General features: G+C 49.5%; 1 protein-coding gene across 1 annotated transcript; it reads right to left on the reverse strand.

The window, feature by feature from the left end:
• Positions 1 to 511: 511 nt before the first annotated feature.
• LOC125642534 (aquaporin-12-like) lies at positions 512 to 12,599 on the reverse strand. The gene is made up of 4 exons (XM_048864083.2): positions 11,993 to 12,599; positions 9,673 to 9,789; positions 2,033 to 8,805; positions 512 to 1,039 (listed from the first exon to the last, which is right to left on the reverse strand). The coding sequence occupies exons 1-3, from the start codon at positions 12,597 to 12,599 to the stop codon at positions 8,645 to 8,647; spliced, it is 885 nt and encodes a 294-aa protein (XP_048720040.1). The 3' UTR covers positions 512 to 1,039; positions 2,033 to 8,644.
• Between the last annotated feature and the right edge of the window lie 4,630 nt (positions 12,600 to 17,229).

Here is a 17,229-nt window from a genome sequence, read left to right on the forward strand (position 1 = left end):
TGAAGTCATACACAGGAACCCTGGACAGTAGTAAGGAGCTGTTCAACTATAGGTTGAGCAAGTGCAGAATGGTGGTAGAGTGTGCATTTGGACATTTAAAGGGTCGCTGGTGCAGTTTACTGACTCACTCTGACCTCAGCGAAACCAATATTCCCATTGTTATTGCTGCTTGCGTGTGCTCCACAATCTCTGTGAGAGTAAGGGGGAGACATTTATGGCAAATCACCTGGCCACTGAATATGCGCAGCCAGACACCAGGGCGGTTAGTAGAGCACAGCAGGAAGCACTGCACATCAGAGAAGCTTTGAAAACCAGTTTCATGACTGGCCAAGGTACCATGTGACACTTCTGTTTGTTTCTCCTTGATGAAAAACCGCCCCCTTGGTTGCCTCTAAATTCCCTGTAAGCCACCCGCCCTCCCCCCTTTGATCACAGCTTGCTTGCAAAGGAAATAAAGTTACTATCATTTAAAAACCATGTATTCTTTATTAGTTGATCATAAAAATAGGGAGATAACTCAAAAGGTAGCCTGGGTGGGGTGTGGAAGGAGGGTAGGAGGGAAGGAAAAGGCCACTTCAAAACTTGTTAAATGACAGCCTTCTGTTGCTTGGGCTGTCCACTGGGGTGGAGTGGTTGGGAGTCCGGATCCTCCCCACCCCCCGCATTCTTGGGCATCTGGGTGAGAAGGCTATGGAACCCGGGGAGGAGGGAGGGCGGTTAAACAGGGGCTGCAGCAGCAGTCTGTGATCCTGCTACCATTCATGATCCTCCACCAGACGCCGGAGCATGTCCGTTTGATCCCGCAGTAGCCCCAGCGTTGCCCCATGCCTCCTCTGATCTTTCTGCCGCCACCTCTCCTCAGGTTCATTGGCCACTTTCCTGCACTGTGATACTGTGTCCCTCCACACATTCTGCTGAGCTCTGTCAGTGTCGGACGACTGCATTAGCTCAGAGAACATTTCATTACGCTTGCATTTTTTTCGCTGCCTTATCTGAGATAGCCTTTAGGACGGAGGAGGGAGGCTTGAAACATTTGCAGCTGCAGGAGGAAAAAAGGGAGTGATGTATTTAAAAAGATACATTTTACAGAAAAATGGCTATGCTCTTTCACGGTGAACAACACTATTCACATTACATAGCACATGTGATTTTAGTACAAGGTCGCATTTTGCATCTTATATTGAGTGCTTGCAGCTTTGGTGTTAGAGATCATACACGCAGTGCCGGGCAACAGAATTCAGCTTGCAGGTGGCCATGGTAAGTCTTTTGCCTTCTGCAACCTTCACAACAGCAGCGCCCTCCTCTCCCATACCAAACAAAGCACGTTGAGTTGGCCATTTAGTGCTGTGATTTTCCTGTTAACATGCAGGGGCAGAAACCAAACTAACTCCTCCCCCCCGCATCCAATTCTCTGGGATGATTGCTTTACCCCTCACCCCACTGTGTGGCTGGTATCAGGGAAGATCACTGCTAGCCAAACGTGAACAGCTCAGCGCCAATGCCCTCCCCCACCTCACCCCATCCCGCCGCTTAGCTAACTGCAGGGAGGATTTCTTTTCAGCCACAGGCAAACAGCCCAGTAGGAACGGCCACCTCTGAATGTCCCCTTAATTAAATTCCCCTATTTCAACCAGGTTACCATGAATGATATCACTCTCCTAATGATAACACAGAGAGATAAAGAATGGATGTTGCTTGAATGCCAGAAAACACCGGGACCATAAGCTGCCAGGCTTTGTCGTGCAATGATACCAGATTACTTGCTACTAGCATGGCGTGGTAAAGTGTCCTACCATGGAGGACGGAATAAGGCTGCTCTCCCCAGAAACCTTCTGCAAAGGCTTTTAGAGTACCTCCAGGACAGCTTCATGGAGATGTCCCTGGAGGATTTCCGCTCAATCCCCAGACATGATAACAGACTTTTCCAGTAGCTGTACTGGCCACGAATGCATCCCAAGTCCTCAGGGCTACTTAATCATTAAAAAACACTTGCTTTTATAACATGGATTATATTTAAAAAAGGTACACTCACCAGAGGTCCCTTCTCCGGCTTGGTTGGGTTGGGAGGGTATTTCAGTCAGGGTGATAAAAAGATCCTGGCAGTCAGGGAGAACAGTGTGCTGTGTGCTCTCCTCAAGCTCATCGTTGTCCTCCTCATCCGCAAAATCCTCAGGCATGGCGGAGAGTACCCCATCATCGGAGTTCACGGACAGGGGTGGGATAGTGGTGGCGGCCCCCCTGAGAATTGCATGCAGCTTTGCATAGAAGCGGCATGTCTGGTGCTCTGTCCTGGAGCATCCGTCTGATTCTTTGGTTTTCTGGTTCGCTTGTCTGAGCTCCTTAAGTTTCACACGGCACTGTGTTGCGTCCCTGCTGTAGCCTCTGTCCCTGATGGCCTCGGAGATTTTTTGAAATGTTTTGGCATTTTGTCTTTTGGAACGTAGTTCTGATAGCATGGATTCCTCTCCCCATACAGCGATCAGATCCAGTACCTCCTGTTCGGTCCATGATGGAGCTCTTTGATTCTGGGACTGCATGGTCACCTGTGCTGATGAGCTCTCCTGACCAAACAGGAAATGAGATTCAAAAGTTCCCAGGGCTTTTCCTGTACACCTGGCCAGTGCATCCGAGTTCAGAGTGCTGTCCAGAGCAGTCACAATGGTGCACTGTGGGATAGCTCCCAGAGGCCAATACTCTAATTCAAAACGGTGATGTTGATTTCAGCACTAATCCCCTCGTCAGGGAGGAGTACATAAACCCATTTTAAGAGCCCTTTATGTCAACAAAAATGGCTTTGTTGTGTGGACAGGTGCAGGATTCATTCGATTTAAGGCTGCTAAATTCGACATAAATCTGTAGTGTAAACCAGGCCTAAGTGTGGTTTTTGTCTGTCTTTACAACTTCACATTTTGCCCTACAGATTTCTGAGAGCAGTAGAATTCCAGTAAAGATATAGCATAACTTGTAAATCCAGTTTTCCTTTCCCCTAGAGTTTCTGGAGCAAAATATCTTGTTCACAGTCCATGCAAGAAGCTGCACTGAGCTTTGTGGAAGTTCAAAGGGTGAAAATTAGTGTCAATCTACCACCTGTATTTGACATTGAAAGGTTTTGCTTTTACTTACAACTGAATGTTTGAGCCTTTTGCCGATAGCCCCCGCTTGCCAATAAGTGATGTCATTTGTAACCCAAGCAGCATCAGCAGCATCACCAATACATGTTTAGGACTTGCTTCCTACTAATCCACAATGTTCAGTGTTCAAAGAGTTTTTTTCCAGCATCACAAGAGATTTATTCAGATAAATTAATAAGTGGAACTACCTGCAATACGCTGGAAGCTGCACATCAACCATCTTTAATGGGGTTGCATTACCCTTAAAACTCCAAATAAATAGGGTTGGAGTATTTCGGCAAATGAGCAGTTGAGATTTATTTTGGGGAAAAACATTTAACTTGATGTACTCTATTACCCTTCACATTGCTATCTGGGGCATTCAGTGCCTACTACAGGGCTAACTCTATCCAATGGCTGGAAGTTGAAGCAAGACAAATTCAGACTGGAAATAAGGCGAACATTTTTAACAGGGACAGTAATTAACCACTGGAACAATTTACCAAGGGTCATGATGAGCTCTCCATCACTGACAATTTTTACATCAATACTGGGTGTTTCTCTAAAAGCTCTGCTCTAGGAATTATTGGAGGGCTGTTCTGCAGCCTGTACTATACAGGAGATCAGACCAGACGATCACCACAGTCCCTTCTGGCCTTGGAATCTATTAATTTACTTGTTAAAAAGGGCTGAGATTTTTCAAAGCAGTCTGTGGGATTTAGACACATCTTTCATTGATTTTAATGGAATATGAATCTAAATCTCAGACCGTTTTGAAAATCTCAATCTGGGGTTTAAAATACCTTGCAGGTCCCCTTTTGCCCTCCCTGGAGCCAACAGGACAGGATGCAATGAAACAGACAGAATCAAGTCCTGGCAGTTCTGTGCAACTCACATTATTCACCAGTTTTTATCTCCAGCGCAAACACTCCTGGTACCAGAGTTTTCAGTGCTCGGCTAATCAAGAAGCAGCAGCTATTCGCTGGGAGAGCTTGAAGGATCCTTTGAACCTCGCAGGGTCTCATTCAATCCTGCTGCTAGATCCCCTCCCTGGCACATTTCTGGCTATGTTTGAACATACAATTGTTTTATTCAGAGATTCATAGATACTAAGGTCAGAAGGGACCGTTATGATCATCTAATCCGACCTCCTGCACAACGCAGGCCACAGAATCTCACCCACTCACTCCTGTGAAAAACCTCTCACCTATGTCTGAGCTACTGAAGTCCTCAAATCATGGTTTAAAGACTTCAAGGAGCAGAGAATCCTCCAGCAAGTGACCCGTGCCCCATGTTACAGAGGAAGGTGAAAAACCTCCAGGGCCTCTTCCAATCTGCCCTGGAGGAAAATTCCTTCCCAACCCCAAATATGGCGATCAGCTAAACCTTGAGTCTATGGGCAAGATTCACCAGCCAGGAACGAATTCTCTGTAGTAACTCAGATCCCACCCCATCTAACATCCCATCACAGGCCATTGCGCCTATTTACCATGAATAGTTAAAGATCAATTAATTACCAAAAACATGTTATCCCATTATACCATCTCCTCCATAAACTTATCAAGTTTAATCTTAAAGCCAGATAGGTCTTTTGCCCCCACTGCTTCCCTTGGAAGGCTATTCCAAAACTTCACTCCTCTGATGGTTAGAAACCTTTGTCTAATTTCAAGTCTAAACTTCCCAATGACCAGTTTATATCCATTTGTTCTTGTGTCTACATTGGTACTGATCTTAAATAATTCCTCTCCCTCTCTGGTATTTATCCCTCTGATATATTTATAGAGAGCAATCATATCTCGTCTAAACCTTTTTTTAGTTAGGCTAAACAAGCCAAAAAAATAGGAACTATGTTAGCAATTCTCCAATCATACAGTACAACCCCTGAGTTTACAGATTCATTAAAAATTCTTGCTAATGAGCTTGCAATTTCGGGTGCCAATTCCTTTAATATTCTTGGATGAAGATTATCTGGGCCCCCTGATTTAGTCCCATTAAGCTGTTTGAGTTTTGCTTCTACTTCAGATATGGTAATCTCTACCTCCATAACCTCATTCCCATTTGTCATGCTACCATTATCCCTAAGATCCTCATTAAAGACTGAGGCAAAGTATTTGTTTAGATATTTAGATCACATAGACCTGCCTTTTCCTGGTGACGGTGCTATTCTCCAGTTTATCCCCTGTTCCCTCTGGCTGCAAGTTCTTTCCATTCCTATTCTCCCTTTTAATCCTCTTCAACCCAACCTGTATCCTCCTGAGGCTCATATTTGGTGTAGTCTCCATTGACTCTTCCCCTTTCCTATAGGACTAACCGCTCTTCTCCTCTTCCTTGCCCTTCCACCTTCAGTGACTACCTGCTGAGCCCCTTCTTCATTTTCCAACTCTGCAAACCTGTTCTTAAGCTCTATTTCTCCTTCACTAGCCTGTCTTTTCCTCTACCTGGTTCTTTTAGTCACATGCTTCCACTGACCACTTTCCTCACCCAGCAGTCTCCCCTCAGAATTCCTCAGTCCTGCTTCCATCTGCAAGTCTGAGCTTTTCCCTTCAGATTCTTCATGTCTTTGCTCCATAATCTGCTCGAACCCCTTTCTAAACTCAACCAGACTTTCCACCTGCATCTCCAAACCTCCGATTTTTTCCTCCATCAGCTCTATCAGATGGCATTTCATGCAGAGAAAACTCTTACCAGGTACCCCCTCCAGGATCATGTACATACCACAGCTTCCACATCCAGTCATCTTCATTGTGTCTTCCACTACATGGGTCACTCCCACTGCTGCCTCTGCCACAGCCTTCCCACCTAAATCCTGTTAATCTTCTCCTCCAACAGAGCTCCCACTGAAACTCCCCTGTTTACAGCTCTCTTTGCTAGCTCCTGTGCCGCTGCAGCTGTCTGTTATTATTTGTGCTCCAGGAGCACATAGGAGTCCAGCCAGGGACCAGTCCCCTCACTGCGATTTTACCAAACCAGCTCTTAGTACCAGGTAGGAAAAGGGGCTGATGGTAAACCACGGTTTTGCCCTTAAAATGTCTCCTGAGCCCTTAAAATGCTCAGTTAATTCTTAACTCTGCACCCTTGAAGGACTCACCCCAGTATCTGCACTTCTAGCAGAGAACTGGCCAAGCCACACTCTTGTAGCTCAGTGCAATGCTCAAATTGGGCCCAGGGAGCACTGTTGAGCAGCACGTGGTGTTCCTTCTACAGCCCTTCCAAGCCCTGCTGTCCAGCTGGGTCTTGGGTCTGGATTGGTCACATGAGGTGGCCCTGTTTACAGCTTAGACGCTCGTCTTGACCATTTATCACAGAACAATCACATGTGCTGGAGGGATGCTGCCAGGGGTGAAAGTAACTTAAAGGACTTACCGGTACGCCAGAGTCCTGAGTGGGGGCGTGGTCTCAACTGGAAGAGACGATTTAAAGGCCCCGGGGCTCTGGCTGGGAGCCCTGGGGCCTTTAAATCACCCTGGAGCTACCAGCTGCAGAGGCGGCTAGGAGCCCTGGGGTTCAGCGGTGAATTAAAGGGCCCAGGGCTCCAGCCACTGCAGAGCTCCAGGCATTTGAAATCCCTGCTGAAGCCCCGCTGCCAGAGCTCTGGTGGTGCTTTAAAGGGTCCAGGGCTCCCCGCAGTGGCAGGAGCACTGGGCCCTTTAAATCATCACCAGGGAAGCCAGTCCGGTCCGGCATGGCGTACTGGCTTTTGCTGGTAAGCTTTATCAGATCGAACCTGCTTACTTTCACCTCTGGATGCTGCACGTGTAAACCCAGCCCATGCTACACAATCACTGTCTCATGACCCCCAGAGAAGAGAATCACCTTGCACACTGCAGGAGTTGATAAAACCATTTGGAATTCACAAGTGAGACAACAGTTTTGTCCTCAGTTTGTGCATTTGAGAGTTCTTGGCTCTGCACAATATTAGGGACTCTCCCATGAAGGGGCAGGTATTGCATAACAATTGGGGAGCTTGATCACAGGGCCCTCAGATCATAGAACCTCATCATTTCCCTTGTCCCCTTCTGGGTTCTGCGTGCAGATGGCAAGGCTGGGCACAAGAGCTCAAAGTCAGCGTGCTGAATGAACCGGAGTGGGGGCCTCACTTGGGAACAAGACCTAGTGGAGCCTCAGATTAGTCTGTATAACTTCCCTGGCATACAGCACAGCAATAGAGGAGCATGACTGGCTCACATGTATTGCAAACCCACTCTGTTCCCTAGCACAGCACAGCTGCAGGGCCATCCCGGCACCCTTGAGCAGGACCCAGCACTCACTTTGCCAGCCAGTCAGTGCAGTCAGCAGATGGCTGGATTTACAGATAGGCTCTTAAGGCACATGAAAATAATAGTTTCATTAACAAGGCCTGTCCCCTCTCCTGCTGGGTAACAATCTCTGGGGTGCTAATCAGTGGCCAGACTTTGCCAGCTTTGTTTCTCAGCTCCACAATCAGGAGAAACCATAACTGAGAAAAACAGCAAGTTCAGTCATCTCCAGAGCACACCGAGCTGTTCTCCAGGGCTGGGGCTGCTCATGGTCCACCTGATCCTGTAACACAGGGTGTGGGAGTGGGTGTGGGTGTCTCCTCCGTGGTGAATTTCCCCCTTAGAGTACAACCCGTTATCTAGGGGCAGCAATTACAGCCGACTTTCCTGCTCAGCTTGTATCACTGTTGGCAAAGGAGAAACAGACAGCCCCTGTGGGGCTGGGCTAAGCCTGGGACTGGATTCACCATCAAGGCTGGAGTGAAGCAGGAAAAACTTTCTGACACCCGAGCCCCTCTAGGACAGAGGGGCCAGTTGTGAAACAGTGCAGGACACTTTGGAATGGGCTGTTTCACTGAGCAGTCACTGCTTTGCCTTTCTGTTTTTAAAAGGACAGTGCATGGATGTTCCAGGGGAAGAAATTAATGTGCCACTAGAGACAGATGCCTTGTGGGGACTTGCTCCACTATCTGGAGGTAACATTTGTATTCAATGGCAGTGACATGACAGAGTTTGAGCCAGAGAGTGGACAGACACGTGTGGGCGCAGCCCTGAGACCCTGCAACAGCAGCAGCCCTTCTGGTGGGGAGCGAGATGGGTGGATGCCTGGCTGCACTGAGGGAGCAGAACGGTGGTGGTGATTTCGTTCCACCTGGGGAGACAGGCTGGGGAAGGTCAGGAAGGAGGGGTGTGCACTGGATGGAAGGCACGTGCCCTTTAGGTCGTGCTTATGGCACAGTATTGGAGCCTGTGATCTGACCAGCAGCAGAGTGGTGTGGTGTGCATGGTAGCTGGCGACGTTCTGTTTCACAGCCAGATCTCCACAGGCCAGCACTGAGGGATTGCTCTCATGTGGCCAAAACAGCTGGTACACTTACACAGGGGCATGAAAAGCCGGTGGTCCCCCCAGCGAGCGCTTGCTCACACATCACAGAGCTGGCCAGGTGTCTTCAGTCCCAGCTCCTGTCACTCTGGCCATGGGAGGAGCCCAATGGAAGGGAGAGATGGGCAGCGGCTAGGGGACCCTCTCACACCCTTCACTCAGCTCTGGGGCTTGGTTCACAGCTGCGGCTGCCCTTCCCCATTGTCTTCTGTCTTTTTGAGCCCAGGCACAGCCTTCCCCTTGGGGGTCCGGTATTTGCTCTTCGGGCTGTAAAGAAGGTTCTTCTGGAAGAGCCTTGGGATTGTCCCCTGGTACAAGAGAAGGGATGCGAGCATCCCTGAAAGCAGAAACAGGGGGATTAGGCCATGTCATTTACCATCTCCCTGTCCCATCCTTTGACACACACCACACAACCTCTCCTCGGGCCAGATGGCACCTGCCCCAACTGGACCAAAAGCCGCTGGAGTCCCTGCTACTAGCACATGGTACTGTCAAACGCCAGAACAGCAAGAGCATTTAACAGAGAAGTGATCCACCTGCAAAAGCAGGGCTGGGATTGGTCCAGGTCACAAAAGAATGGCCTAAGTGAATCAGTTTTCTTTGGAAGCAGCCGTCTGGTGCTGCAGAATATAAGATTCATTTCACAAATTACAAAATCTGGGGCTTATGGGTGTGAGGATAACCTTCAAATTACAGACCGAGTGAAATTGCCACAGCATGGTCTTCCTTCCATGACAGCCTGCAACAATATAGCTCCACGAGATGTGATCATCACCATGTCTTTAACCCTGTCATCTCTCCCACCCCTCTCAGTCCCATCTGCCTCATGCTTTGCAAAGTGCCCCCCCTACCCTAGCCAGTGTTTGGCAAATGACATTTAATGCGGCTCATTTTTGGTGTGGCAGAGTTCCAGCCTGGCTGATGGGGAAGAGGGGTGCTGGGAAGGGCAAGGAGCATCTGGCTCCAATGGCAAGACTAGCCTCCCCCCATAATAAATAAGAACACAAGGAGTTGCAACATACCAGCCGGAGTTCCCAATTTCTATGCTCAATACTTGTCCCTTTCATGCAGGTTCACTAACATGGCAGACATGCTAGGGAGGCTCCACCCCAGCCACATCCTCTGCCCCACTCTCTAGGTTGTGGTCCAGCATGGCCAGTCAGCAATACCTCCTGCACCTACTCGTACCCTGAACATAGCTCACCTGTGAGGGGTCCCAGCCAGTAGACCTGGATGTATTCTTGCAGGATGTTCCCAGAGCAGTGAAAAGTAACCATGGAGGCCAGGGTGGGGTTGAAAAAGGCCCCTGTGAAAGGCCCAGCTGTGAAAGAAGAAAACAAATAGTGTAATGAGTCTCACTTGTTTGACATGGATTTGAACAAATGGGCATTGGGCAACAGGCAGGATTTGAGAAGTTCTACTGCCAGAACTTTGTGTTTGAACTTTCTGAAAAAGCAGAGTCAAGTCACCTTGAACATCCTTAACTCAGCCCAACGCGCCTGCCTCCATGTCAAATAGATACACACCCCGCTTCCTAGCTGCACAATGTCCAACCTCTGAAACCGACACAGTTCAAACCACAAACCCTACTAGCACCGGACAGCCTGACCCTCATGTCCACTGTGGCTAATGCGGCAGAGTATACATTACCTAACTGCAAGGGTAAACAGCATACGAGATATCTGCAAGGAAAGGTGATGAGTGAGAAGTAAAGGGTTAAACTGGCTGTAAAACATCACCGCCTAGCAGTGGAAGGTGAAATGACTCTTGTGGAGGAGCTAGAACTAAAGGCGATCTCTGGAGGAGACCCCACTGCCAGAGATGAGCGGGTGGGTAATGTGCAGGTTCACATGCTGAGTACATGCAGCGCAGCAGGGCTGAGTGAGCGAAATTGTTAAGAGGTGACTTGGTCACAGTCTACAAGAACCTATGTGGGGAAGAGATTTCTGACAGGAGACAGACAGCTTTTCAGTCAATAAGAAAAAGGCAAAACAAGGGCCAGTGCTGAGAAGCTGAAACTAGACAAATTCAGAATAGAAATATAGGGTTTAAAAAAAAAAAAAACATTGAAGGTAAATAACGACTGGAACTGACTTGTCTAGAGGCACGGTGGATTCTCCATGACTTGAAATGTTTAAAATCAAGACCCGGATATTTTTCTACATTGGTTAGGCACAGAAATCCCCGAGTGAAATCCTTTGGCTTGTATTACACAGGGGGTCTGGCTAGATGGTCATAATGGGCCCTTCTACCAATGAACTACCAATCCTGGAGATGTATGGTGCATAGGCAGTGCTTAATTTGTGCTGGGACTTGCCAGGGCTGAGCCCTGGCACCTCTGGGCCTAGCAGTTCAGAGCCCCGGCAGCACCACTGGGCTTGGCCCATCTGTTATGAAAGTAAAAAGAATTGCTTGAGCCCCACCCCCTCTTTCATTACACATTAAACGTTGTGTCTAGGTGTCTAACTACCAAGATCTTGGGAGGAGAGTGGGTGGTCACACAAAGGTGGGGTTAAGATTGTTTTGTGGGGGGAGGTGAGGAGTGGAGAAGAGAGGTGACGTTAACTGTGCATTGCTGAGCTTCCTGATGTTTATTTTTGGAGTGTAAGCTTCCCTTTGAATTTTCCTGGCTTCGAGGCACGTGTGTTGGTAACTCTTCCCCTTTGGTTTATGGATCTAGAATTACAACCTTAGCTCCATATTAGCAGCTGGGTCTGGGAACTGCCTTTGGTTCTGAGCTATTTTCCCATCCCCTGAGCAGTAGGTCAGCAACCCCCGATGTACTGCACTGATTTGAAAGCTCAGTGCTGGTCGGGAGCTTGACAGTCCCATGTGGGCCAGTCCTCCAGCTGTCTCCTTTTGACCAGCCAGAAACTCCACCGAACTGCACCCTAGCTTGGCTCCCTCCCACTAAGCCCCTCTCCCCCGTGACAAACACATCCTTCTGTGTCCTGGGCTGGGGGTCTCCAGGCTTCACAGAAGGCAGCAAAGCTCAGTGTGCAAAATGGTACTGTGCTTTGGGTCCTAGCTTGGGATGTAGGTTCAAGTCCCTGCTTCATCACAGACTCCGTTTGACTCAGGCAAGTCACTCAGTCTCTCCGCTCCCATCTGTACAATGGGGATAACAGCACTCACGCCATGCGGGGGGCTGGCTGATGCGCTCGGATATTACTGTAAGCGGGGGCCATACAAGAGCCACAGGTAGGAACATTTGTCCTCTATTCAGTGCTGCACTCTGTTCCCCTAGCATGCAGGGGGCTCCTAATATGTAGTGGATGTACCAAGTTCATGGGAAGCCCCATCTTGAGTAAAGACTGCCAGCTGTACCTGCTCGGATGCTGATTTTAGCAACATGAGTAGAGTTGAATCCAAACTAGCACTGGCTGTGAGCTAACCACTACGTAGCTGTAGGTCCCTGGAGCTGAAAAGCCAATGCATTAGCTCCCCGAGTTTCATCCATGCTCCTTTCCTGTATTTACACCAAGGTGTTACAGGGGGGAAAAGAAATGTAGAAAGCTCCTCACCTGTGTAAGCCAGGGTGGTCACAGTCGCTGCCAGGATGGGCGCTCTGTACCGAGGGTCATTGTGCTGGAACTTGAGAGCCACCAAATGGAAAAAGAAAGAGCAGATGCCTTCCACAAAGATGCCATGGTACAAAGAGGTATGGATAGAGGAATTGCAATCCAGGGCCATTAGATTCTGGATGAGGTGGAAGTCAGTCAGCTCCCAGGACCAGTAGTGTGTGGTGAGAATCCCAGCTGCCTCCATTCCCACAAACTGGACCAGAAGTTTGACAGCAGTAACCACAAAGGAGGAATCCATGACCAGGAATTCTTGGAGAGAGACAGTGGGGTTAGCAGAAGCTCCATCAAAAGACACACCATGAATCAAGTAGAGAATGAAGTGGAGGGTCAGAATCACATCTGGGCCAAAGCCACCACCCCAGGGACCAATATCCATCAGCATCCTCAGCTCAAGGCAGCAAGCACACAACTGTAATGAGCTGACCAGTTCTCTGACAAGATCATGGTACACTCCAAGAGGAAGAAGTCTCTTGGAAACCTGCCTGACCACCTCACAAATAGCCACAACTGAGAGAAAGAAGGCAATGGAAACATTCAAACCCGCCATAACAAGCCCAACAGAGATGGCAAAGCATGAGTGTCACCGTCCAAAGAACAGATCAACCTTTTCTTCCTCTTCTTTATAAAGGCACTTTTAAGCCAACGTGGCACAGCCTGACAGGCCCCCAGTCAGCAGGGTCAAGGGAGTCTTTGGGAAAATCCACACGTGTGGCTACGCAAAGCTTTTAAGGAGCAGACAGTGAGATTCTCCTACCTACAGTATCAGCTTCAGCCAGTGTTGTTAATGCTTGCTGCTCTCTGCTACCCCCACCAGCCTGCCTGTCCCTGTGCCTTCACCCCTAATCAGAAGGGAGACAACCACAGACCCCATGTGACTCACATATCCTCTCCCCTCCTTCTGCTTTAACCATCAGCACTTGCTGCAATTAGAGAACCAACGACCTGCAGCCTGGGGTTTGTTCAGAACTTGTCTTCAAAGTTACACTGCTGGTTTGTTTTACAACTGGATCTAGCAAGTGGATCCAGCAGCTCTCACCCCATGGCAGTAAATCTGGGAAAGCCCAGCTCCTGCCCCAGGGTTATTTTTTGCGAGGCTTTGTTATGAGCCTTTGGCTGCTTTGTTCTGGCCCAGCGGGTCATTCACTGCATAGATTTGCAAACTGGAGCAGAAAGCAGCACTTATGTCGTCTTTGCTTCGGGTGGGCAGAATATTTGGGCAGCTTCTCTCTTTGTTTCAGTGTTTGGGATTGGTTATTGTACAGCACCTTAATGGTTTTTAGATAGTTAGGAGCAGGGAGCTCACGGTGAAAGCCCTGCGCAGTTAACAAGGTGGTGATGAAATGCAAAGGCAGCACAGAGCTTGGGTATGTGTAGGGAAGGACAACAGATGGAAATCTCTTTGCATACCCAGGCCAGGGAAGGCTAACTACATGGAATCCTGAAGAGTCTCATCACTGCATTCCTTTTAGGTCTCCTCCCTCCTCAGCTTCTAAAATACAACTGTATCCTCCAGGCTTGAGAAGTGAAAGGCTCTCCTCTGAGAACCAATGTTCCATGTTGATCAGGTGCCAGGACACACTAAAGTTCAGGTTTGTCTTTCATTGCCCTCTTGCCCCAGGAAGACAAAGCATACCCTAGGAAGCAGCATAGAGTCCTTATTGCATGCTGGATACAACAGAAAGAGGATGGAGGGAACTGAGACACCAACAAGGAAAAGGAAAACCAGAGCAAAGATGATTTAGGCCTGGTCTACAGTAGGCTTTTATATTGGTATAGCTACCTCTCTCAGGGGTGTGAAAAATCCACATCTGAGAGATGTAACTAAATTGATCTAACCCCGATGCAGACAGCACTTGGTTGATGGAAGAATTCTTCTGTCAAATCCACCTTGGGAAGGTGAATTACCTACACCGACAGCATAGGTAGCATCTACATTGAAGTGCTACAGCGGCTGTAGCATTTTCCCCGCAGTGATCCATGGGTAGGAGACAAGCTCAAAGACAAGTTCCCAGCTCATTCTCCCAAATGTGATAGATTTATTTGATCCCTGTCTCTAAAGGAGCAGTGGAATGGATATGCTTAGCTATGCACTCCACCACCATGTCCTGAACCCCCTGAAACCAAACTCCACACACACTGGTCTTTAAATCCTGGAATACCTGAGGAAAGCAATAGCAACTAGCAGTGACGTGATGCACCTTGCTTGTTACATATACAATTCCAGAGGCCTATAGCAGTGGGTCGTCTCTTTAAGTAGGGTTGTTCCTAGTGGGCCACAGAAAGATATTAAGAACTAAACTGTGGCAGGGTTGAATGAAGGAGATATGTGATTTGAACTCTTATGATGTAGACAATCAAATGAACAAACTGAAGCACAGACCTATGAAAAAGACAGTTACCTTTTCCATAACTGGTGTTCTTTGAGATGTGTTGCTCATGTCTATTCCACAATAGGTGTGCATGCTCGCCACATGCACTGGTGCTGGAAGTTTTTCCCCTAGCAGTACCCATAGGGGGAGTGCCCTAGCGACCCCTGGCTTGGCGCCTCCATGGCACAGCATAAGGGGTGCTGCACTCTCCCCCCCACCTTCAGTTCCTTCTTGCCAGGCAACTCCGACAGAGGGGAAGGAGGGCGGGGTGTGGAATGGACATGAGCAACACATCTCAAAGAATATCAATTACAAAAAAGGTAACTGTCTTTTCTTCGAGTGATTCGGGGGGAGGGATAGCTCAGTGGTTTGAGCATTGGCCTGCTAAACCCAGCGTTGTGAGTTCAATCCTTGAGGGGGCCATTTAGGGATCTGGGGAAAAATTGGGGATTGGTCCTGTTTGAGCAGGGGGTTGGACTAGATGACCTCCTGAGGTCCCTTCCAACCCTGATATTCTATGATTGCTCATGTGTATTCCACAATAGGTTATTCCAAGCTATATCTGTTGGAGGTGGGAAGGAGTTCATAAAGTCTCAGGACAGAGAACAGCCCTACTGAACCCGGCATCCTCCCTGGTCTGAGAGACAACTGCAAAATGTGAGGTGAACATGTTAACTGAAGACCACGTGGCAGCCCTACAAATATCCTGAATGTGGACATGGGCCAAATAGGCAGCCGATGAGGCCTCTGCCCTAGTCGAGTGCGCCTTCACAATTGGTGGCGGAGGGATTCCCGCCAGGTCATCATAGGTATGGATGCACAAGGTGATCCGGTTGGAAAGCCGCTGAGTGGAGATCAGCCAACCTTTCATGCACTCGGCCCAGGTGATGAACAGTTGTGAGGACTTTCTGAATGGCTTAGTCCGCTCCAGGTAAAAAGCCAGAGCCTGTCTCACATCCAGCATGTGGAGGCGGTGCTCCTCACTGAACGCATGGGACTTGGGGCAGAGGACCAGCAGAAAAATGTCCTGACCCATGTGATAGACGGAGACCACCTTCGGGAGGAATGAAGGATGTGGGCGAAGCTGGACCTTATCTTTATGAAACACCGTATATAGGGGCTCAGAGGTCAGTGCCCTGAGTTCCGAGAACCGCCTAGCTGAAGTGATTGCCACCAGGAAGGCCACCTTGCACGAGAGGTGTGACCAGGAGCACATGGCTAGCAGCTCAAACAGGGGCCCCGTGAGACGGGCCAACACCAGGTTTAGGTCCCACTGGGGGCCTAACATATGGGAAGAGACAATCCAACCCCTTAAGGAATCGGCCAGTCATAGCATGGGAAAATACCCTTTAGCCCTGTACCCGCGGATGGAAAGCTGATATGGCCCTAGGTGCACCTTGACTGACGAGGGTGCCAGGCCCTGGGCTTTAAGGTGAAGGAGGTAGTCCAGAATAAGATGGATTGGGGCAGCCACTAAGGAAATGCCCCACTTGTCCACACATCTGGAAAACCGAGCCCACTTTGCCAAGTAGGTTCAGCACGTGGAGGGCTGCCTGCTTTCCAGGAGGACGCGCTGAACCCCTTCCGAACATGTCCTTTCCTCCCTACCTAACCATTGAGCAGCCATGCTGTGAGGTGGAGTGCCACTGGGTTGGAGTGGAGGAAAGCAAGTCCTGGTCCTAGGAGATCAGGTCTGGGCGAGATGGCAACGGCCACGGCGGGGCGACCGCCAGGCCCATGAGGGTCCCGTACCAATGCTGCCTGGGCCATTCTGGGGCAATCAGAAGGACCTTGGCCTTGTCTAGTCTTTATCTTTTCCAGGACCTTGCTGATCAGCGGGAATGGGGGAAAGGCATAGAGAAACTGACTTGACGAGGTCAGGAGGAAGGTATCAAAGATAGCGCCCCGTCCCAGCCCCCTCCTGGAGCAGAACCGGGGACAGCAACGGTTCTCCTGAGTCGCAAACAGGTCCACTGGGGGAGTTCCCCACACGTGGAAGAGTGTCTACCACTTCTGCGTGGAGAGGCCACTCGTGCTGAGTGGAGAAGTCCCTGCTCAAGTGATCCACCCGTGCATTCCGGGTGCCCGGCAGATGGAAGGCCTGTAGGAAGATGTTGTGGGCTATACAAAAGTCCCAAAGCCTGCGGGCTTTACAGCCGAGGATTGGGCCCCACCTTGCCTGTTAATGTAGAACACTGAGGCCGTGTTGTCTGTGAGGACCCTGACCACCTGGCCCTCCAGGTGCGAGTGGAAGGTCACACATGCCAGCCGTACCACCCTGAGCTCTTTGACGTTTATGTGGAGGGTCAGATCCTGAGCCAACCACAGACCTTCGGTCTGAACGTTCCCCACATCCCGTGAAACGGAGGAAGCATCTGTGCCCCTTGAATATATGAACGTGGAACTACGTGTCCAGCAGCTCAAAGGTGGTGTACCACTCCCTGGCATCCAGGGAGGGGACGATGGAGGCCAGGGAGACCATGCAGAACTTGAGCTTCACCATGTACTGGTTCAGGCCTTGCAGGTCTAAGATGGGCCTGACCCCCGTTTTGGCCTTCGGGATAAGGAAATAGTGGGAGTAGTACACCTTGCCTTTGAACTCCCCCGGTACTGCTTCCACAGCTCCCGGGCCCAGAAGCCGCCCCACCCCCTGCTCGAGCAGAGCCTCATGTGAGGGGTCCCCCAGGAGGGATGGGGGTGGAGGTCGTTGGGCGGGAAGGAAGTAAACTGGAGGGTGTAGCCCTGGGAGATGGTGTTGAGGACCCATCGGTCTGAGGTCACCCGCGAGCACTCCGGGAGGAGAAAACA

This window comes from Caretta caretta, chromosome 9 (assembly GCF_965140235.1).
Source record: "Caretta caretta isolate rCarCar2 chromosome 9, rCarCar1.hap1, whole genome shotgun sequence".
NCBI classification, from domain to species: domain Eukaryota; kingdom Metazoa; phylum Chordata; order Testudines; family Cheloniidae; genus Caretta; species Caretta caretta.

Bases quoted from the DNA above. Each gene is read 5' to 3' on its own strand.
- LOC125642534 (XM_048864083.2), bottom strand. From the start codon at position 12,599: ATGGCGGGTTTGAATGTTTCCATTGCCTTCTTTCTCTCAGTTGTGGCT. The intron at 9,790-11,992 runs GTGAGGAGCTTT...CTTCTTTCACAG, and splicing joins GACCACCCTGGCTTACACAG to CTGGGCCTTTCACAGGGGCC. The intron at 8,806-9,672 runs GTGAGCTATGTT...TTCTGCTTTCAG, and splicing joins CTGGCTGGGACCCCTCACAG to GGATGCTCGCATCCCTTCTC.